This window comes from Psammomys obesus, unplaced genomic scaffold, assembly GCF_907164565.1.
Source record: "Psammomys obesus unplaced genomic scaffold, mPsaObe1.curated_primary_1811, whole genome shotgun sequence".
Taxonomy (NCBI): domain Eukaryota; kingdom Metazoa; phylum Chordata; class Mammalia; order Rodentia; family Muridae; genus Psammomys; species Psammomys obesus.
The window spans coordinates 6503976-6528375 of NW_026591086.1; the positions used below are offsets into that span (position 1 = coordinate 6503976).

Genomic DNA, 24400 nt, shown 5'->3' on the forward strand with positions numbered 1-24400 from the left:
CAGTACATTCTAGTCCAGCAACTTCTTAGAACTTAGATTTTAAAACCGTTTGGGGCCCTTTTGTGAAAATACCCTCTCTTGGCTTTGAATTTGTAAGGAGCTTCCTTCTTTGCCCCCTCCCCTGCTGCCCACATCTATATAAAGCGTAACTATCTGAGGCAGATTATTTTTAAAGTAAACAATAACCAGGATCTTGACTCATGAATAAGTTTGAAAATATTCCTTTTAAAAATGACCACACAGGGGGACTGGAGAGCTGGCTCTGAGGTTAAGAGCACTGTCTGCTCTTCCAGAGGTCCTGAGTTCAATTCCCAGCAACCACATGGTGGCTCACAACCATCTATAATGAGATCTGGTGCCCTCTTCCCATGTGAAGGTGTACATGCAGACAGAACATTGTATACATAATAAATAAATAAATCTTTTTAAAAAAATGACCGCACAGAATTCATTGTTTTGTTAGTAGCATGATTTATTACATCAACCAATGAATGAAGCCTTACCTTTCCATTTCCTCTAAGAGGCAAACAACACAGACCTCTCACAATAGATAAATGTGTGAGCAATCATCTTCGCTCTCATAGAAAGTGTTTGAATGTAACCAATATCCCCACAAGACAGAAAAGCATGGGCCCATATAGGATGTTAGACAAAATGGGTGTTGAGGGACAGCCAGGGCCTGTGACTCTGCTCTCTTTTCTGCTACCACCCTCCCTCAGTAGGTGGCATTTTTTCTCCCCACTGTTCACTAGCAAAGAGATTTAGAGCTAAATCACTTTTCAGTTTGCGATTTGATGTTAATTTAATAATTCAATGGAGTGTGTGGAGTATTTCAGCAAAGGTTCATTTCTTTTGTTCTCCGAAGATCGAAACACTTTCAGGGTTCTCCTATTCACACTGCAGATAAGACATGAACGTATAGACAGCATTGCTAAGTGCAGCTATTGACCTGTTGGTTGGGCTGGTAGAAACACAGAAAGCAGAATGGAAAGAGAAAAGCAAAGGTCTTGCTTCTGTGTCCACTAGGGACTGGCTCCAGGACCACACATATAAAATCTCTGGAGGTCCTTTTTAAGAACTGGAGTATATTTACAAACAGCCACTGAAATTTTTCTAAATATTTTGTCATCTCTAGACTACTTCTAACACTGAAACAACAAAAGTGCTATGCAAATAGTTGTTATACTGTATTATGTAGGGAATAACGAGAAGAAAATGTCTACTGTCTACATAATCACTACAGATACAAGCATATTTCAGGATCTTCTTGTTTAGTCATTGAATCTGTGAGATGCACACAGAACACGGCATACAGAGGCCTGTCTATACAGAAGCACAAAGTGAAACTAGGAAGTTCCCTGGGGTAGTCAGGTTCTTGTCCTGGCAAAGTAGCTCCTCGGTGAAGTAGACACTGGATCATTTTCTAATTAAAGAAAGACATAAAATCAAAAGCAATAATTATTATACTGATAAAATATTATGTGCTGACACAAATGGAAATTTACAGACTTTCAAAAGCGCTAGCAACCAAGAGAACACATAAGTTCCATGGAACAAGAAGGAAGGGAATTAATTCAGTAACTTGTCTTAAACCCCACAGTGTTTTTCCAGAACTAAGACTAGAATTTAAATGTCCAAACTCAATGTTATTCCATTGATCTTGGACTACCCATTTTACACAGAAAAGGGTATAGTTACCTATCATTCCAGCCCTCTAAGGAACTAAGTTTTTTTTTGTTCTGCTTTTTACTTTTAAAACTCTGCTTCGTGTCTGGGCATGATTTCCAGTAATCTCTACCAATGAACCCACATCATAATTCACTAAAATATTCAACACTACTTAGTAAATAGATAAGGAATCTTGACTCTTCTTTGACCTTGCTCCTTTCCTGAGGAACTGATACTGAATAGTGTTGGGGTTGACCATTTTATTTCACTCTTGTTGCAGTTTTAATTCCAGGAAATGTCTGAGAAAGGAGCACAGAATAAGGCATGTCTCCTGAATCCCAGCTTTCTGACATCTGTTGCCGTTATAGACTTTATATACAGAGACTATTTTACACTCAAACAAAAACTTAATCTCAAATGCCAAGCCACTGGTTTCCCTACCTCAAATTACACTTGCCTATAAAGCACCCCAAAACAACACCTGGATTGTATTCCACTGAGACACTTTAAAGGGAATAAAACTGTCAAATTTTACATTGAGTTTTTAAGTGCTATTGATTTCCTGACTACCTTAGAAATGATAACTAACATCTCTAAGGGGAATGAATTGTGCTGATCAATCAAGGCTTGTCAAAAATATACTTTAGTTCTTTTCATATTAACTTGTTAATTATAGGAAATTAAAACCAATTTTAGTACAAGTTCTAGGCCCCTTAGTCTTGTAAATGTCAGAGTAACCCATTTTTTATATGTGTATGATCAACCACACAGCCTTGATTTTGTGTATAAACACATTCTTTCTTCACTACAAAATTAAGTCATTTGAAAGTGTAAATGAACTTTGTTTTTAGTGCATTGTTGAACCCAGTGGGACACCTTTTCACATCTCAAAGAAAAATAAAAAGATGTTGCCTCATTCGGGAAACACAGAGAAGACGGCGCTCACGTGATGTGGTTGGATGCTTCTTCTCTGCAATCAGGCTGGGATTTCAGCTGACAAGTCAGAGGCTCACAGCAGAGATCAGTACACTCCTTCAAAGAACAAACAGAACAATCCCGGCGTTTAGTACACGACACCCATGAAAGGAAATGTCACTTTTTAAAATATAATATTAATTATATGGGAATTTCATATAATTTATTTTGTTCATATTCAGTCCTACTGTTCTCCCTAGTTCCTCCCAGATCAACCCTGCTTCTCTCCATCCCTTTTAACTTTGTGGGTTTTTTGTCTTGTTTTGTTGTTCTTTTATTTTGTTTGTTTGTTTTGAGACAGGGTCTCTCCATGTAGCCCTGCCTGATTTAGAATTTCCTTTGTACACTTGGCTGGCCTTGAACTCACAGATCTGCCTCTCTTTGCCTCCTGAGTATTGCCACCATGCCTGGTTTTCACTGACTTTCATTAACCCATAGATACCTAAATGTGGGGCCATCCACCGCCATGCAATCAAATGTTATGGGGTTAGCTAACTGCTTTCTAATTGGACACAGAAAGAAACTCATGCCTGTGCACGGGAAATTTGGCCAGATTGATTTCCAAAGTGGTTGTACAAGGTTACATTCCCACCAGCAATGGAGGAGGGTTCCCCTTTCTCCACATCCTCTCCAGCAGGTGTTGTCACTTGAGTTTTTGATATTAGCCATTCTGACAGGTATAAGGTGAAATCTCAGGGTTGTTTTGATTTGTATCTCTCTAATGACTAGGGACATTGAACACTTCTTTAAGTGTTTCACTGCCATTCAATATTCCTCTATTGAGAATTCTCTTGTTGAGCTCTGTACCCTATTTTTAATTGGATTGCTTGGTTTGTTGCTGTTTAACTTCTTCAGTTCTTCATATATTCTGGATATTAGCCTTCTGTCAGATATAGGGTTGGAAAAGATCCTTTCCCAACATATAGGCTGTTGTTTTGTTCTGACGACAGTCTGGTGCTTGCTCAGAAAATTAGGAATAGTGCTACCTCAAGATCCAGCTATACCACTCCTAAGCATATATCCAAAATAGGCTCAAGTATGCAACAAGGACATTTGCCCAACCATGTTTGTAGCAGCTCTATTCATAACAGCCGGAATCTAGAAACAACCTAGATGTCACTCAACAGAGGAATGGACACAGAAATTGTGGTACATTTGCACAGTGGAATATTACTCAGCTATTTAAAACAAGGAAATCATGAAAATTGCAGGCAAATGATGGAAACTAGAAAAGATTATATTGAGTGAGGTATCCCAGAAGCAGAAAGACATAGCGCTTATAAGTGGATATTAGCCATATAACATAAGATAAACATACTAAAATTTATACTCTTTTTTTTTAATTTTAATTTAATTTTATTTTTAATTACACTTTATTTACTTTGTATCCCCCCTCTAGTTCCCTCCCTTCTCCCCTCCTAATCCCTCCCTTCCTCCCCCTTTTCCACACATGTCCCTCCCCAAATTTATACTCTTAAAGAAGCTAAACAGCATCTTCTCTAGGAAGACCCTAAAGAAGATGCTCAATCCTCATTCACAAGGGCAAACACAATAGACATTAGAAGCAGGAGAAGACAGGGAACATGACAGGAACCTACCACAGACGGCCTCTGAAAGGCTCTACTGATCAAGGTATCAAAGCAAAGGTTGAGACTCATAGCCAAACTTTGGGCAGAGTGCAGGGAATATTATGAAAAAAGGGGGAGATAGAAAGACCTGGAGGGGACAGGACCTCTAAAAGGAGGCCAACAGAGACATAAAAACTGAGCCCTTGGCCCTGAAGAGAATGATTCCCCAACCAAGGACAATGCATGGACAGGACCTAAAACTCCAGCTCAGATGTAGCCCATAGACTCAGTCTCCAAGTGGGGTCCCTAAGAAAGGGAGCAGGGACTTTCTCTGGCATGAACTCAGTAGCAGGCTCTCTAATCACCTCTCAGTGGGGGGTGCAGCCTTGCCAGGCCACAGAGGAAGACAATGCAACCAGCCTTGATGGGAACTGATAGACTAGGATCCAATAGAAGGGGAGGAGGACCTCCTCTATATGTGGACTAGGGGAGGAGCATGGGGGGGAAGAGGAGGGGAGAGTAGGATTGGGAGGAGATGAGGAAGGGGCCACAGAAGGGATACAAATAGAATAAATTGTGATAAATAATAATAATATAATAAAAAAGAAATCTGGACAGAAATCCAAGGCCGAGGAACTTGCAGCATCCAGGGTTAAAACCATAACCATTTCCTGCTAATTGGACATAATCACACTGCCCTCTGCATTCACATTGCTATACACATGGATTGCGGCTCTCAGACCTCATCAGGGAAATGCCCCCCCTTTTAGCCCATTTGCTCTGCTGTACACTGCTAATGATGATAACCGGGGATAGTCAATACTGGGAAGAAATGCTATCCTCAATGAACACTGTCTTCAAAGATCAAAGGGGGCGGGATCACAAAGAGTTTCCTCAAATTTTGCTCAGAAGATATTGCAGTTAAATCTGTTGAAATTTTAAAGAATGGACATTTCTTTACTATTCAAATGATGTGGAAATAGAGAAAAAATTAAAATTTGCTCTTACCATGCCTGAATGATAGTGTTACTGAGATGTATAATGATCACACACACACACACACACACACACACACACACACACACGTGCATGCACGCACACAAAAAAGCACACACAGGACAAACATGCATTGGATTAAACTCCAGATTATCAATATAATAACTGTATTCCAACTATGTGAGTTTTCTTAGTCCAAAATGTAAGAGTTGCCTAATCATACTAATAAAAGAAGTGCAATCCATCAAATTAAAGAATTTAAGGGAGAAAACAGCTTCTGACATTTTGGTAAGTAGCAAAATTAACGGATAAGTTTGGAAGCCAAAATTGAGGCATTAAAACATGCTTTCCCACAAATTTCCACTGCAGATAAGAGATAGCTCATTATGTTTCATAAATACAGATAACAAATAGCCAAAACCAGATCTAATAAAATGAAGGTAGAGCAAAGATTATTCATAATGTGTATTTTATGGGAAATTTAATAAATACATGAGACATAAAAGATATATGAACATATAGCCACAAATTATAAATGTATTTTCATTGTGTGTTGGATATAATTCCCTATGTACATGGAAAAAATTGAGGTCAGCTCTTAAAAATATTTGATAAATCACCTAGATAATTGGAAAAGGTAATAATAAAGTGACATCAAAGGTAAATCAATGAATTATAACCTATATTAAAAAGAAAATCTTAGATAGCAATCAATTCTGACAAAACTAAGTTAGGAATTTGATCTATAACTTGAACTTCCGAAAGAATGCACTGAGACACAGAAACCTAAGATGTTATCTATGCTGTCAGAGAGCTTTCAAAAGTAAGAGCTAAGTTCCCATGCTATGGTCCCTGAACTTCTTTGGCATTTATGAGCTTTTAAGAATAGTGCCAATCTCTATGTTGTGGGTTTGTTTTTCACAACAAGTAAGAGGCTGTTCTCTGTGGAGCAGTTTGCAAATTGCCTCATTTAAGTCTTTTCTAATATGGGAATCTTTTTAGATCCTAAAAGTAACAGAAGATCACAAAGTAGAATTCTCTTACAAGTCTCATATGAGCTACTCATGATGGGAGGTGCCTGAAATTCTAGCACACATGAGGCTGAGACCTGAGGATCATGCTCTGGAGGCCATCCTGGACTACAACCTAAAATCCTGTCTCAGATAAAGGAAGAAATAAACAGGAAACCGTTTGTGGATGTCGGTCTGAGGCATTCACTGATGCAGAGGATGCCTTGAAATTATATAAACATTAGCAAAGTCACAGTAACTGTCAACCTAGAGCAGAGGTCTCAATCTTCCTAGTCGTGAGACCCTTTATTATAGTTCCTCAGGTTGTAATGATTCATAACCAAAATATTATTTTTGTTGCTACTTCACAACTGTAATTTGCTATTGTTATGAATTGTAATATAAATATCTGTGCTTTCCAATGGTCTTAGGTGACCCCTGTGAAAGGTTCATTCAACTCCAAAGGGGTCATGACCCACATGTTGAAAACTACTGTTTTAGATGTGTCGCTGTGAGGAGCCTAGAGGCTATAGGTTCATGCAGTTTTTGTTTGTTTGTTTTTTTAAATTTATTTATTTTTATTAATTACAATTCACTTTGTATCCCAGCTATAGCTCCCTCCCTCATCCTTTCCCAATCCTACCTTTCCTCCTTCTTCTCCTCCCATGCCCCTCCCCCAGTCCACTGCTAGGGGAAGTCCTCCTTCCCTTCTATCTGATCTTAGATTATCAGGTCTCATCAGGGTTGGCTGCATTGTCTTTCTCTGTGGCCTGGTAAGGCTACTTCCCCCTCAGGGGGAGGTGATCAAAGACCCAGCCACTGAGCTCATGTCAGAGACAGCCCCTGTTCCCCTTACTAGGGAACCCACTTGGACCCTGAGCTGCCATGGGCTAAATATCTGCAGAGGTTGGCCATGCATGGTCCTTGGTTGGAGTAAAGATCATCCTGAGTGAGGTATCCCAGAATGAGAAAGACACACATGGTACATACTCACTTATAAGTGGATATTAGACATATAATAAAGGATAAACATTCTAAAATCTGTACACCTAAAAAAGCAAAGCAAGAAGGTAAACCCTGAGTAAGATGCTCAATCCTCACTCAGAAAGACAAATGGGACAGACATCGGAAGAGGAAGAAAACAGAGAACAAACAGAAGCCTATAACAGAGGACCTCTAAAAGACTCTACCCAACAGGGTATTGAAACAGATGCAGAGACTCACAGCCAAACTTTGGGCAGAGTGCAGGGAATCTTATGAAAGAAGGGGGAGATAAAAGACCTGGAGGGGATAGGCGCTTCACAAGTGAGCAACAGAACCAAAAAATCTGGACTGAGACTCATAACCAAAACTTGGGCAGAGTGCAGGAAATCATATGAGAGAACGGGGAGTTAGTGAGATCTGGAGAGTACAGGAGCTCCACAAGGACCAAATATAACTGAGCAGAGGGGTCTTTTCTGAGACTGATTCTCCAACCAAGGACCATACATGGATATAACCTAGAACCCCTGTTCAGACGTAGCCCATGGCAGCTCAGTATCCAAGTGGGTTTCCTTAGTAAGGGGAACAAGGGAACTCAGTGGCTGTCTCTTTGACCTCCCCCCGCCAGGGAGGAGCAGCCTTGCTAGGCCACAGAGGAGGACATTACAACCAGTCCTGATGAGACCAGATGGAAGTGGAGGAGGACCACCCCATCAGTGGACTTAGAGAGGGACAAGGAGGAGATGAGATAGGGAGGGTGGGATTGGGAGGGAATGAGGGAGGGGCTACAGCTGGGATACAAAGTAAATAAACTGTAATTAATATAAAACAATAAATTTAATTGAAAAAGAAAAAATCTGGGCACAAAGGTTTTTTCTGAGACTGCTTTTTAAATTTCCTCTTTTGTGTTTTCAGCTGATGACTTCACATGCTGATTTTGTGAAAAAAGAAAATACCCATGAGGAAGCCTTCCATTTAGATCTGTGATTGACTGTCTAACACATGCTTAAACATGGCCTGAATCTTAGAAATTTCTGAATCCAGTGTCTATAAGGAATGTGGCATGCTATGGGTAATGGCTCACTTCTTTACATTTGGCTTTATACGATCATGTCATAAACAGATTCTGTTTTTTTTAAAGTGTTTTTCATAGGATGGTTAACTTAAATCAAAAGCAAAACACTAATAAATATGTTGCACACTAATATGATATCATTTGTCTCCCGTATAATTTTTTTTTAATTAACTAATTCAATTTACATCTTGGTCATAGGTCCCTCCCTCCTCTCCTTTCAGACCCACCTACCCTCACTTATTCTCCCTCCCCCATTTTTTCAGAATAAGGAAGCTCCCCCTACCCAGATACCCCAGCTCATCTATTCACAGGAGGACTGAGTTTGTCTTCCTCCCCTGTGGCCTGGGAGTGCAGTCCCTTCAGGGGAAAGCGATCAAAAAGCAGATAACATAGTCCATGTCAGAGATACTCCTCTGATCATTGGGTCCACCTGAAGCCTCAGATGCCCATTAGGCAAAAAATAAATCATGAAATTTGAAGGCAAATGGATGGAAATAGAAAATATCATCCTGAGTGAGGTAACACAGATCTAGAAAGATACACATGGTATGTACTCACTTAAAAGGAAAGTGTATTTTAGTCATCTAGTAGAGGCTAGACATACTACAATGTATAGACCCCATGAAGATAAGTAGGAGGACCCTAGAGAGGATGCTGAAATCTCAATAAGAAGGGGAGATAAAATAGACAGAGGTAATGGTGGAAGAATGGGAACAAGGATCATTAGAGCCAATCAGACAGGGCCCAGAGGGGCCTATGGAGTCTGGAGCAGCAGCCAAGTACAATGCATGGTCTAGACCTAGGTCCTCTACTTATAAATACCAGAATGAATTTTCTAAAGGAGCACTGAGAAAGGAGAGGGTCCTATAGAGGTGGCTCAGGAGCTAAGAGTGCATGCTTCACAATCTTGAGGATGAAGGCTTAGATCTCAGCACTTATGTTTGCCAGTTCAAAATCACCTGTCTATCCAGTTCCAAGAAATCTCCTGGTCTCCAAGGGTATCAACACAAAAACACTTATGTGCACACACACACACACACACACACACACACACAAATAAAATGCAAGATAAAATCTTTAAAGAAGGAAATGGAAAATCAGAGTGTATAATTTTCACCTCAACAGTTCTGTTTTAAATCTTAGTAAATACAACTTTAAACCTCACGTATTTTCATACCTCAGGAGAGCCACAGTCACAGTCTTCTCCCGTTTCCAGAACTTGGTTCCCGCATGTTGGCTTTATTATATTTTTAGGATTAGGTGCCAGCTGCAGACAACTTGTATTTCTAGATGAAAGGAATCTTTGAAAACGTGAGTGGCTCGCGGTACTGAAGTCCTTCGGGAATTTCGAACTGTAACAGAAAACACAGAATAGCATGATAGACAGTATAGAAGCTTGTGGGTAAGATGTAAACAGAAGAAACTTTTGCATCTCACTGTGGGATCCAATTCAATGGAAACTTCAAATCAGTCAATGTCCAGGACGTCTCCATGCTATCTAGGGTAGGTGATGAAGCATATTTAATATTCTAATTGAATGCTTTCTCCTAACAATCCGGAAGCAAAGAAGAAAGAGTTCAAATATTCTAGTTCCGTTTCTGTAATAGAATGTCCTGACCATAAAAAAAAAAAAAATCACAAAACCAAAAACCTTAGGAGAGAAAGGGAAGTCAAAATAGCTAGTCATATCATATCCAGTGAAGATCAAAGAGAAATAAATCCATGCATGCTCACTTGTTTGCTTGTTGTTCTTTATTTCCCTACTCTTTTGTAGTTCATGACCCTTTGGGAGAAGGGCCACCCAAAGACAGTAGGGTATTCCCATGTCAATGAACTTTCAAAGACAATCCCCAATAAGAACCAGAATGCAGACAATACTTTATTGAGAATCTCTTCCCAGATGATTCTATACTGTGACAAGTTAGCAATTGGAGCTGATCGTCACAGGAGTTCAAGACTATCCAAAGCAACAAGAGAGACTAGTGTTACCACTGTTACCATCTATTCATCCCACACCGAGGGAGGGGCAGTAGGAGCTGACACTCATGATCTAGTTAGAGGAAGTAAATGAAGATTCCTGTCATCCTCGGGCAAACGTCTTTACTTGTGAGCGCCTCAAGAACAAAAGATACCACATCCATTTTATATCCCAAGTCTTGGTAAATTAACTGGCATTATCAGATAATTATAATGACTATGCTAAAATAGAAGGCTTGGTTGATGCTGGGGATCAAAACATGTTTCTCTTGGGTAAGCTTGAAACAAAACTATCATTTTAAACAATCTAGTTTTTAGGAAAACATAGTGCCACCTTAAATTAGAACAACCATAAGTCAAAATGATAGGGTCACCACAGAGTTACTCTATGGTGGGGTATTTAAAATCTTAATGAACGAGCCTTGAATTTGGTAAAATACATGCACAAAGCAGCTGGAGGTTGAATTATTAGAATACCTTTAGAATACCCCACATCTGCACAGTACATTTAAAGTACTTGGGAATTGGGGATTTTTTTTTTTTTTTTTTACTTTGGGATAATACCGTCTTACCTCAGGTACTGATTCATCACACAGCTGCCAGACGGACACTTGGTATAGTATGGAACATCCTGCATGCCTAGGGCGTGACCCAACTCATGTGACATTATTGCTACGAGAGACACAGCATTCTTTCTTTTAGCCTGGAAAAAAAATAGAAGCATCTGTTACTTCTGATTTTATTCGGTTATTTCTCAGTTCCTGTCAAGGTGAAATGTCCAAGATGAATAGACATTTCAAAATAGAGAGGAAGGATAGTGTGTCTTTAGACTCATTTTTTTCTGGCATTGCTTTGGCCTATTGTACCTTCTGGGTTTGGTTCCTATAAATATAAGCATTTGGTCATAGCTCATGCTCAGTCAATGAATACTGAGCTTCTAGACCCTGAATTCTCAGCAGAGCTGGACTAATTGCATTTTCTATGTAAAGTGCTATTAGGTGCCATGGTAGGAACTCACATTCACACAACTGTGGTTATAATTCTTATGCCATGAGTAGCAATGAACATTGATGGCTGAACGCACTTCTTTGTTTCCTTGTCTGACCTCTGCACAGCTATCCCACACAATTCATTTAGAATTCTCGGAGGCCATAGGAAGAACCTGGCTCCCCTTTCTGCCTCAACACATGGTCTCTTTATTCTCTAATAGAAAATGAAATGTGAGGCCTTTGGCAGGGCTAATATTTCATAGTCCAATAATGGTCTTATTTCTATTTTGATTTCTCAGTTCAGCTGATGGTGGCTACTTCGGTACAGTACCACGATGCTCGTCTCCGTGGAGAAGGAATTGCAGGGTGTCTTAGTAGAAACGTACAAACCTCAATAACCGACACTGAAGACGTAGTACACAAGGAGCTTGCAGCTGCCATTCCTACACGTCCACCAAGGAAGCCAATTCCACTGTGTAAAAGGTAGAGAGAGCCTATTGCAATCTGACTCTGGAACGGAGAGCTTTTGGTAGTGATGTCATAGACCTCCCTTGTTGTCCCCTAACCTTCTATATGTCCAGGGTGCCCCAGAACAGCCTCTATCATATCACAGCCCCACAATTACAGGTGGATATTTTGCATCCAAGAGTTGTTTTATTGATTTTTAACCTTTTATTGATCTTAACCTTCAAATAGTTCAAGAGCTGATTGCTAATGATAGGAACATCCGACCACTCACAGCTTATTGGAGAGAAATGACTGAACAGACATTCATTCATTTCTTTTGTCAAGAAATGCTGGAGATAATCACCTAGTCTGCCCTCATGACCCTGCCCTGGCAAGAAAGAACTCACCTGAGAAGCTGGGCATGGTTATGGATCTTTTTTCCCAGGTTAGAATAATGCCATCTCATGAAGTTTTTTAATGTGGCACCAGTGTTGGGTTCCACCTTTATCTTATCACCATCAGACCAGATTTCCATGCGTACCAAAGACACTTGAATATCTATGGTTTTATAAATCTGCGGAAAGAACATTTTTCATGAAAACACACAGGATTAGTTTTAGTGCTCTCGGTGACCACAAGGGATAGATGAAGGGATGCAAAACATATCATGAATTTCAGTTTTGAAAGCAGAAATTCTAGAAGATACCTTTGTTGCTGCCTATGATCTTTTCATCTTGATGAGCTCTCATTCTTAGGTGATTCTTGCCCCCATACAGGGGAAGCCACAAGGAAGCCCCAAGCACAGGTGTGGAAACACACATACATGACGAATGTCTTACCACATTGAGCAGACTCAGCACCTCAAGCACAAAGCTCCTCATCTGGGTTACATTCCCTTTAAACATCTTATACTGAAAATGACAAAACGCAAAAAAAAAAAAATTTAAATAGAAAACTGAAGTGAGAAGATCGAGGATTAAATAGAAAAGTCACATGTCATAACAGTTAACTTTTGATCAATCCGTGACTAACTTATATATACTCTATTTCAACAAGTTCTACTTCAGATATAGGGTTGGTTTTTTTTTATAAGATAAGAATTGAGCATTCATAACAAATTGTAATGTCTTTCATCTTTCTTGTTGTTTGTTTGGTTTCGTTTGGTATGAAGTAGATTCTCACTATGCAGTCAGGATGTCATCAAACTTATGGTTGTCCTGCTTCAGATTTCCATACTGGGACTACAGGCTTAGAACTGGATTTTTCTATTCATCTTTAAGCTGAATACATAAAACCAGTAGTTTAAACACTTTCAAACAACTCAGTATTAATTCAGCTTTGATTATGGAGCAACATAAGCGGTAGCTTCTCCGTATTTATATTTTTGTAAGTTGTGCATAGTTTTGCGTTCCTACTTACATAACACTTGTTAAATTGTTATTTATAGTTTGTGGTAAAATATTAAAACAACCTAATACTTTATTAAAATACTTCTCTTTAAAACCTTTAGGATTGATTGCTTATGGGTATGTGCTTATAGGTCAGTTTTTGTTGACTTGAAACAGTTTGGAGTCACCTAAGAACCTCAATTGAAGAACGGTCTTCCTCAGACTAGCCTGTGGGCTTTCGTTGATGTGGGAGGGCTAAGCACCATGGCCTGTAGCACCCTTAGGCAGCTGAACATGGGCTGCATAAGAAGTGTAGCTGAGCAATCTGGGGAGGTAAGCCAACAGCAGTGTTTCTGTGTGGCCTCTGCTTCAGTTCTTGCCTTGAGTTTCTGTCTTGGCTTCCCTCAACAATGGACTGTGGCTTGAAAGCACAATAAACCCTTTGTTCCCCAAGTAATTTTGGTCATGGAGTTTACCAGAATAACAGAAAGCAAACTAGAACATAGGTACCTGGCATGAAGTGTATTGCCATTACATAAATATTTGGTGACTGTTGATAATAAATGGATGGTGGGTGTGAAAACTGTTGTTAACAAGGAAACCAAAGCAGCCAAGAAATATAGCTGAACAAAAATGTGTTGTTAACTAAAAAGACTTTTAAGTTAACTTATAAGTTGAGAACTAAGAGGTACCATCATTTGTACTCACATAGGCATTGTCCAGCACCAAGAAGAGACCAATGTACTTCTGTCCTTGAAGTAAGTCTGCCTGTGTTACAAATAACAAGAGAACCTCTTTAATAAGCATCTCTACTCACAATGATTCAAGTACTTACATTTTTTTCCTCCAAAGCAAGTCAAAGAAGTAATTAAACAGAGACTTTGCATAGACCAGTCATTTCTGAACACACCTGTTTGTCTTCGATCCTTGCTTAGACAATCAAAATGCATAGTATGAAAGAAAGCTATACTTACATTTGAGCTTTTGAGTGACCTAGAAGTTCGAAGATGGCTTCGTTTCCTGCCAACGTCCTTCTTACCCTGCTTGTAATTAGCTGTGTCTGGTTTCTCCTGGCTGTTTGGAATAACGGCGTGTTCTCCTTCGTCTGAGCTTTGTAGAGGCTTTATTTGATATCTCTGATTATGATGAGTGAAGAACCCTCTGTGGGACATGACATTGTCTTTTAGGATGCCCTGACATATACCCATCCAAACAGACCACTCAGCATGGAGTGGTAGTCTCCTTCCACCTCAGTTTTTCACATATATTTTCAATCACAGTCCTCACAACTAACACCTAATCATTCAAACTACAATCGGTGTTTTCCCAATATTGAAATGAAGGGCAACAATTAACAAATGGGACCTCATTAAGCTGAAAACCCTCTGCATAGCAAAGGACAATCATTCATCCAAAGTGGCAGCCTACAGAATGGAAAAATACTTTTTACCAACTATATGCATTCAATGGAGGACTAACAGGCAAAATATATAAGGAACTAAAAAATTCTATATATCAAGAAAAAATTAATTAAAAAAAGGGGTACAGAGCTAAACAGAGATTTCTCAAAACAGGAAAATCAAATGGCTGAGAAACACTTATAGACATATTCAACACCCTTAGCCATCAGGAAAGTACAAATCAACTACTTTGAGATTTCATCTTACACCTTTCAGAATGGATAATATCAATAAAACAAGTTCACAGTGGTGAGGAGTAGGGGGAACACTAATCTTGCCGGTGGGAGTGCAAACGGGTACAGCTACTTTGGAAATCAGTGTGGCAGCTCCCCAGAAAGATGAGAACCTATCTATCCTAATCTATACTTTATCCTACCACTCAGACACTTGCTCAACCATGTTCATTGCTGTTCTAGTTACAGCACTCAGAAACTGAAAACAACCTAGATAGCCCTCTACAGATGAATGGATAAAACTGTGCTATATTTACACAATAGAAAATTACCCAGTTGTTAAAAAATGGCATAATAAAATTCACAAGTAAATGAAAAGAACTAGAAAAAAAATTATCCTGAGTGAGGGATCCCAGTCCCTGAAAGACAAATATGATACATATTTGCTTATATATAGATATCAGCTGTTAAGTCAATGATAATTAAACTACAATCCATAGAACCACAAAGGTTGGCTATGGGATATCATAATAGGGGTAAAGACAGATTTCTCTAGAAGAAGAAAATAGAATAGATGTTATAAATAGATGGGAGATATTGAAACAGCTGGTTCAACAGGGGAAGAGAAGAGAGGGCAAAGGTGGAAATACTGAAAGAGACAGCTAAAATTGAGGACCATTTGAGGGTAGTATGAAAATCTAACACAGTAATGTATATATATACATAGATAAGGGGATCTGAAATCATCAAATAATTGGGCAGATAGAACCCCAACTGGCTATCTCTTGTCACCAAATGAATCTTTTCAGGGATTGTTATATGCCCTTTGCATATATATTATGGCTTCCAGTTTAGTGTTTTTATGGGATTCCTGTTTGTGTGAATGAGAGGGTCTCTGTGTCTGTATCTTTTTCTTGTGTCTCTTCTTGGGCTCTTTTCCTTCTGTTCGTTTTGGTTTATCCTTCCAATGCATTAGTTTTAATTTTACCATATTTTATTTTATATTATTCCTTAGAAGCCTATTTATTTCTAATAAGAGACAACAGGGGGCAGAACTGTGTGGGAGGAGTGGAGGAGGAACTGAGAGGAGTAGAGATGGGAAAGCCATAGTCAGGATATATTATGTGAGAAAAGGAGGCTATTTTCAACCAAAGTGACAAAAGAACAAAATGAAGCTTATGTCATTTACCCAGAGTAGTCTCAAAAATGACTAAAGTGAAGCAATTTCGAAGACATTGGATTTAACAGCATGAGTCTGTTAGTCTAATATTTTCCAATAGTCTGCTTATTCATTTATTAAACAATTCTTGGCAGTTTCTATGAGTAGACTGGAGAATGGAGTAAATGATTATTTAGTCACTCAGAACCTTAGAGAGAACAAAAAAGGTTCATTGGAGTTTTTCCATTAAAACATTTAGTTCAGAATTAGAAAGTACTCCATACACTGAAATATTGTAAAGCCATTTTAAAAACGAATAAAAAGTATGTCCAATGGGGCATTTTTATAATATAGGAAAAGTGAGATCATGTTAAATATGAACCATGCTAGACTAGAAATCACATATTTTATTTTCTGCTTTAATCTCATGCTAGATAAGAGGCTACCCACATGACATGTTAGTTAAAAAAAAATCTGACACAATTGATTCCAGGTTGTTAATGGACACAGATGTCACCGGGGTCCAGTGTGTAGCTTTGACAGAGCTGGGACTGACTTCCAGAACAAGAGTTAATGAAGTGACTGTACCATGATAGTTTATTCTTCACACATGCAGCAATGAACAAAAATGACTCAGATGGCAGGAAGACAGTGGAAGACACGAGGAAGACTCAGGGCTGTGTGACAAGAGGCACTCAGCATCAATTACTCATGTATGACAGTTCTCACCTCAACCCATCGCACGTACTGATGCTGGCAAGAGAGCCTCTTGAGTTCAGGATGTGGCCTTCATAGTAGCAGGGTTTCTGGAGTAGGAAACATATCACACTGTAGAAGTGTAGACATTACACACACAAGCACATGGGCACACATACACACAGAGTTATATATGAGTATATGTCATTGATGAGAATACATAGGTCAGAGCTGTGACAACTAGAATCTTGGATACATAAGTAGGCAGGCTCAAGGATTGACCAGGCTTTCCTAGTCCCCAGGAGTGAAGGTAGAAAGGACCTCAAAGGTTACCCAAGCTGCTCCAGAGCTGACCCTGTAGCTGCCATGTCTAGTATCTGAGCTGTCACCTAACACATTATCTGGACTAAGATTGAATCCAGGAGGCTGTTCTTAATTGATCTTCTGATGTTACTGAGAAGCCTTGCTCACAGGATTTATGATGTGTTGGCAGATTTTCCAGAATCAGGCTTAAATTAGCTGGCTTTGCTTGCCATTTTATTTGCCGTACATGTGTGTGTGTGTGTGGTGTGAACACAAGTGCATTGTTAACAAGTATGTTTGAATGTATTAAAGTGAAGTTTTTGTGAGTTTGTGAGTATCAGTATGTGGGGATGTCTAATTGAATGTGTAGGTACATGAGCAATGTGTGTGTATGTGTGTGTGTTATTTTGTGTTCGTTCCTATCTTTGAAAAGTATTCTGTGATTTTCCTCCTGTTGTCTCACTGGCCATGGATACCACGTCTCTTCCAAGTCACTTGATGCATTTAAAAGTTATCTTCAATCCTTTTTTTTTTTAACAAGGTAAAATCCCAGGATGTGTTCAGAGCCTACCGCATCCTGAGAGCTTCTGGTCACCTCTTCTCCTCTGGATGAGTAAGATGTTTCAGTGTAGTCTGGTCCCAGAAGATGACTGTGCAGAGTGAAAAGAGACATAATCCACTCATGATACCAACAAATACAGATTCATCTGACATCTTTGTGCTATTGGAATAATTGTGTGTACGGTGAGGCCTGGTGGACTTTTGACCATTGATCTTTTACCAGCACTGGGACATCCTGCTAAAATACATCAAAGCATGTAGTTTACACCTGTTAACCCTGAAAGGGGGAAACTCACTCAGTTACTTTTCACTTACAGATTCTTTTCTCTTCAAACATGAATAGGTAGAGCCCCGAAGGGATCCTTTGGAGCAAGGACATAGTCTTTAGAGGGTGCTGGGTCACTGGTGTGAATAAGAGACTAATGAAGAAAGCTTACTGAGAGTAGAAGACGTGTGATGCCCCTTCACTCTTCCCTTAGAATTTATTGCTGCGCTGTGTACCCTGATTCGGGCTCAGGGATAAATTCTTGTCTATGTGTGTGGCTGGGGGAGGGAGGTGTCTCTGTACATGTGTGTTTTTGTGCAGTTGCACATATTCCAGCTCACACATGGAGATCAGAGTACAAACTCATGTGTGAGTTCTCACCTCCCACCTTGTTTGAGGCAGGGTCTCTCTCGTGTTTGTCTCATGTCTCACTTTGTAAGACAGGCCTGCTTCTGGAGGTTCTGCTGTTTCTGCCTCTTGTCTTGGCATGGGAGCCCCTCAGGACATGTTTATGGGAGACTGCCTTGGGTGTCTCAATTAATGTGGGAAGACCAACCCTGAACATCCATTACATGACACCGTTCATTCCCGAGTTTGGGAACTCGGGAGTGTAGAGGATTAGACTAAGTTAGCTGAGCAGGAAGCATGCTTGCATTTCTTTCTTTTTTATTTTAAATTTATTTGTTTATTATTAATTACAGTTTATTCACTTTGTATCCCAACTGTAGTTCCCTCCCTCATCCCCTCCCAACCCCACCCTTCCTTCCTCATCACTTCTCATGCTCCTCCCCCAGTCCCCTGATAGGGGAGGTCCTCCCTCTGATACTAGGCTATCAGGTCTCATCAAGACTGGGTGCACTGTCTTCCTCTGTGGCCTAGTAAGGCTGCAACCCCCTCAGGGGGAGGTGATCAAAGAGCAGATGACTGAGTTCATGTCAGAGACTGTACCTGTTCCCATTGCTAGGGAACCCACTTGGACACTGAGCTGCCATGGGTTACATTTGTGCAGGGGTTCTAGGTTACCTCCATGAATGGTCCTTGGTTGGAGTATCAGTCTTACATTTCTAACTCTGCTTCTCTGTGGATGCAATAGGACCAGTTGCTTTAAGCTGCCACCACCGTAACTTTTCTGCAGGCATGAGTTGCTATGTTGAATTGTAAGCTAAAGCAATCCATTCCTCCCCAACCTGATTTTGTCACTTTATCACAGTTACAGTAATGAAGCTACCGCTAGGTAGAAGTTTCCCAATATTCTGCTGATACAACCAGTGGGCAGGCTTTCAGGAAGAAATTGTCCTTACTTGGTTCTCCTTAGGTGAAAGGTGATTTCTTCTCCATTTAGTATGATCTGATATTGAACTTCAGGTGCATATCTTTCCTGAAAATATTTAATGATGTGGTTATTGTACATAGTTCTCAGTCAGTCAAACATTATAACCATTTTAGCACAACAATTATGTACACTATGCATTGTAATAGCAGGAACACAGAAGTTGAAAGTATTTCTCTTACATCTTATCTATTTCTTATATCTAAAATAAATGTAATTTTCATATTAATATGGACTTTCTAAAATATCATCAGTTGCCAACCACAATGATTAATGAGGCTCTAATTTGTGACCCTGAGACTTGCCGTCTGCTTTAAAGTATAATACATTGTCCTTTGTACCATAATAAACTATCAACAGAACAAGATAGTATCTATTTTACTTCACAACAGGTTGAAATATATTTTAAATGGTTTTTCAAATCTACTATGAATCAAGTGATAAAAATTATAGAAAGAGAGAATATTGCCAAAATGGTAGAATACCTTTCTACATTGTGAAAAAATGGGAAGACAGGGAAAGGGGTAGTTGAAGAGAAGACAGGAATGTGAAAAGGCTTCCTTCAAGAACTACTGCCTTGTTTGTGATCCCCTCTTCTCTTCCAATGGATTTGAGGACACATCAAAAGAGCTTGACCTTTTTTTATCAAGCAAGGCAGCTGGTCCTCTGATGTTAAATTATAACCAAGTTCTGAGAAGTCATTTTCTTTCTCCTCCCCAGTGTCCAGACCAGACTGATGCTCAGGCTCCCTCTCACAGAGACTGATAAGCCTCCTCTTGAGAGCATTCTCTGTGATGTTCTAACAACAGACTTCTAGATGTCCATATTTCCCACCTAAAGGAGTAAGTTTATGTCCTGGGAAGCATTAGGGCTAGCAATGGCAAGGCACCCTTTTTCCCAGCCTATTTCTCTGCTCTCTGGGAATCAAAGAGCCTGGCTGTAGGCTCCTGCCATGAAAGCCAACTTTGGAGTGGACGTCCAAACTTTCCTCTTGATCCTGTGTCCATTTCAGCAACCTCCCATGCTGTCTGTCTATGGTGCTGGGGCACAGACTCTTGGACACCTAGCCATGCTGTTGTTTGCATATCTGTTTGTGTGTTTTATAACCTTTTTAATAAACTTCACACCCCAATAATCCTTCCGTGTGCCCCATCAGCACCGCATCCACAAATCTGCAAACACAGAGCTGATAGCTGAACTGCAAGATGAAGCCGCTGGACATTGACGGTGATGTCACACTACTCCTGGAAGCTCTTCGCTTTTGTCTTCAGATAATCATGACACATAACTTACCTCTTCACTCTTCTTTGTCTCGTTGCTCTCAATTCCTCTTGTATGTGCAATAGGTAGTTTTTTAGGTTGAACTATTTCATGGAGCTTTAACTTGGGGGTTGACGTTGTATCGATCACTTAGAGGAAGCCAGAAAACATTGATAAGAAAGACTGACTTTTTTTTTCCAGGTTTGGTTGGCTGTTTGCTATATTGTGTGGACATGAATTAACTGTTCAGAACAAATCACGCAGCTGGCTTCAACTTTAATGACAAAATATTTTTTCTTGTCTCCCTAACTTCTAGAAAGACACAGAAAACCGGGTTTCTCCTCATAGAGAAGCACTTCATCGTGGATCAGGAACACTGAGGAAAGCCAGGACTGTACCTGTAATAACTAGGTTCATTCCTTTGCAATACTCTTCAAAGTGCAATTTCGCTCACCACCCACTCCACAATATGGAAATACCCTAAACCCAGTGATTTCACAACTCTATTGATAATACACCAAGATGTCATTTCTTTATAGTTTTACCCTCGAAACTGTAGATTCCTTTGGATGTAAACCTCTTATTGACCTTTTCCAGAAAAATTTTAAAGGAACAGAGAACACATGGGGAAAGTGTTTACAGGTAAAGGTATTTTCTTGGTGTATTTAAATTGTACCAGAGAGACATTTCTCTTATTTACAAATGGTAAGGAAAGAACTGACTCAGAGTCAAAAAGAGGTGGCTTGTAGTTCTAGCTGAAAGGCCCAGTGAAAGCCACTTTGCCTCCCTATTATTTTTTTTTTGTCTTTCTAGATTAGCATACATAAGCTGTGAAACTCTGTTCAGCATTATAGGAAAACAGAAACACTTCCTTTCTGTTTTTCCAAGTTTTGCAATTTTTCACACAGGGTCAATCTTACTGTAGAAAGCTGTGTTTCCGCAGCTTCAAGACAGATTCTTACTTACTATGTCAATCAGAATGCATTAGGGTGAAAGATAATAATTAAATTATCTTGCAAATCACAGCCATATATATGACTGCAGCATTCACAAGGACCGACTAACTGGACTTGAAAGGGTTTCATCATTATGTCTGAATATCTGTGCAATTATTATCAGCATTATTCTACTTTACCATTCTTAGATCCTCACTAGGGATTACAATGTAAAAAGTGTATGAGACATAAGGATCTAAACCCAGCCCTAGAGAGGAACATTTATATAGTATTATTGAACAAGTAATGACTACCAGCTATATTCTTTGGCTAGTTCAACAGGAGACTTACTGTTGTGCACGCTTGTAGGTAGAAATGTGCAGGATCTCAACATTTGACTTTTTAACATGATTATGATGACACCTCTAGCAAGATTAACCAGAGATGACGTCGATGCCCTTAGCTTATCTATCCATGGTGCAGTAAGGGAGCAGATAAAAGCTCTCAAGTTGTTGGTTCACCTCTCAATAATCGGCTTAAAGGGAGGAACAGTTACCTTTCTAGGACTTTCCTTTTGACTATCTTCTACAACTGAGAATCTTTCTTAGGGAAATATCCTGAAACCCAACTCATACATAGCATTGTTTAATGACTACATCAATACAATTTTATTTACCAGTATATCCTAAATACAGCAATAATCAACACTTGTTTAATCTATTTTGAAAAAAATCACATTGTATACAAACATGATTTTTATTTAGGGAAGTATATGAAATTGAAAAACACTATAGTGGGCTTTAGAGTACATTTTTCACATGTGACCTAAAAATAGCATTACACATACATGTGTATCTATAAACTAATATGCATGTATGCAAGTTATAGTTCAGTAGAGAAACACACAGAAAATATACTGTGTAAACTGTACTGCCCTTTACATTGTGAGTGAAAAGGCCATTTTCTCATGGGTACACTCATCAAATAATCTGGTTTTTTTTTTGTTGTTTGGTTTTTGATTTTTGTATAAGATGACTGTACCTACCTTGGCTTTGAATGATGAACCACAGGACAGAAAGCAGGACCCAAGACATGTTGGCCTCTGTGGGTAGCTGAGAGGTCCCAGGCAGCATAGAGTTATGGTCTCTCCAGTGGCCAGTTTTATCTCCCTCTAGTTCTCTTTAGAAATTAAGAAGGAACATAAAGTCTCGAATTTCACTTGTGAGGTAAGGGATATTTCCTAACTGTGCTATGGACTGCCCAATGAACGGCAGCATCAAAATCTGAGAATGTTCCTCCCCTGAGAACAATGTTTACATCTGTGGGAAGGCTCATTAAGGGCGCACAGCTGGGCAGCTGTGTGCCTTGGGTTCCACCCTGAAGGGAATGTGAAGACTGAGACTCATGGGTCCAAACACATACACATACATTTGCAAATGTATTAAGAGGTCACTATTGTGCTTATACTTTAAGAGACTGGCCCAGAAAGCATGCCATCTTTTTCTGTTCTTTTATGTATATGGGGACTTTGCCTGCATGAATTGAATGCCTGTGCACCACACTCATGTGTGGTGCCTTTTGAGGCCAAAGAGGGTGTTGGATCACCTGGAACAGGAGTTACAGATGTCAGTTGCACTGTGTGAACTTAGGTCCTCTGGAAGAGCAGCTAATGCTCTTAACAACTTAGACATCTCCCCAGCCTAAGGGAGACACTTAGACATCATTTTAAGAACATAACACCAAACAAATTTTTGCAAACTTGACTAATATAAACCTCTCTGTTTTTAAATGTAAATGGAGATTATGGTAATATCAACTGTGAAGTTTCTTTCAAAGTTCATATGAGTTACACAAACACATAGGCAGCTGTGCACACATACAGAATGCAAAGAAGTCTACATTTGTGAATAGCCTGAACGTTGTTAGCTTCAACCCAACTGTATGCATATGAATCTACTTGAAATAAACAATGAGCTCTATTTCAGCCAAGTATGTCTTCCTGATTACCCAAATGTTGTTTTTTCACTTCTTAAACAGAAGCATAGAGGATAAGTAATTAATCACCTGATGGCCCAACAGCAGGAGATGAGCTCTCTTGACATCTGCACAGTTCATTTTCATTTGTCTCTTATGTAGTGATATAAAGAAGGGACTAGGAAAAGAACGTCAATCCCATGGCATAAAGGTTTGAAAGCATTTGATATTTTTGTGTAGCATTATAATCTAAAAATCTTCATGATGTTGAACAGTAAGATGATACTTTAAGGACCTTTAATATTTCCGTGTGTACCATGGTTATGTGTAGCTATGTGCATTGTGTTGATTCCTAGAATTAATTTCTAAAAATAGCTATACCCAGTTGAAATTAGAAGTTACTGTTTCACAATGATTCTGTGGCTTTTAAGCACCTGGCTCCCATGCTAAACTTCCTTTTAGAAGATTTCCCCAGTCTGCAAAGCTATGACTTGTAACCACTGACCAGACTTTGTGTTGTCGTATTTGGATCTGTCTGTCTTTGTTCATCTTCATCCTTCTCTTGAACTGACTCTGTGAAATCACGTATTTTTTATTAGTCGTCTAGGAGATAGGCACCCCACTTTTAGTCTTTGCCAATTGTCATTAAAATAGTAATAATGTATACCAATTGGTCTTTTATCATAAAATGCTGAAAAGTTCCTGGGCTGTCTTAATACTTCACTTTTTTCCTGTCTTGCAGGTTATTCTCAAATGTTTTAGTATCAATGAACCTGAGAGAGCAAGCAATGGGGTTAATGGAGGGGTTGGATGAAGGGAAGGGAAAAGAGAAAATGATGTAATTATATTTTAATTTCAAAAGTTAAAAAGAAACACAACAGTAACAAAGATACATCAAAAAATAAAAAGAAAACAAAGATGTAAGTCTGAGAAACATTTAGCTCATAAAACTGTCAGACTTGGGGACTGATTGGCTGAATCAGTAAGGGACACAAAGGTCTGGAATGAGTTCCAGCACTCAGCTTGAACCCTGCGTGGGTTTTATGGCTGGCAACTTCCCGTCCTGTGGATTAATAAAGAGTTGCAGTCTGTCAACCCACCAAAGACAAGAGATGCATCTCCTGGAATGACCTTTAGATGCACACATTTTGATGATCAATGTTCAACAACATTCGGTGAACAAATACTCCATGTAAAGTCTTCAGAAAAA

The 24400-nt window shown here is 39.3% G+C and overlaps 1 protein-coding gene across 1 annotated transcript; it reads right to left on the reverse strand.

Moving 5' to 3' along the window:
- Positions 1 to 446: 446 nt before the first annotated feature.
- Adamdec1 (ADAM like decysin 1) lies at positions 447 to 22421 on the reverse strand. Its single transcript, XM_055609832.1, has 14 exons — positions 22262 to 22421; positions 20315 to 20430; positions 18993 to 19069; positions 17437 to 17515; positions 16596 to 16672; positions 14049 to 14235; positions 13783 to 13842; positions 12526 to 12597; positions 12094 to 12260; positions 11630 to 11711; positions 10823 to 10953; positions 9451 to 9625; positions 2615 to 2700; positions 447 to 1423 (listed from the first exon to the last, which is right to left on the reverse strand). Exons 1-14 carry the CDS (start codon positions 22347 to 22349, stop codon positions 1417 to 1419), a joined length of 1404 nt encoding a protein of 467 aa, XP_055465807.1. The 5' UTR covers positions 22350 to 22421; the 3' UTR covers positions 447 to 1416.
- Positions 22422 to 24400: the final 1979 nt, after the last annotated feature.

Excerpts from the sequence above, each read along its gene's own strand:
- Adamdec1 (XM_055609832.1), bottom strand. The coding sequence starts at position 22,349 with ATGCTGCCTGGGACCTCTCAGCTACCCACAGAGGCCAACATGTCTTGG. Across the intron at positions 20,431-22,261 it reads GTTCATCATTCAAAGCCAAG|TGATCGATACAACGTCAACC; the intron begins GTAGGTACAGTC and ends GCTTCCTCTAAG. Across the intron at positions 16,673-17,436 it reads CCAGAAGCTCTCAGGATGCG|AAACCCTGCTACTATGAAGG; the intron begins GTAGGCTCTGAA and ends TTCCTACTCCAG.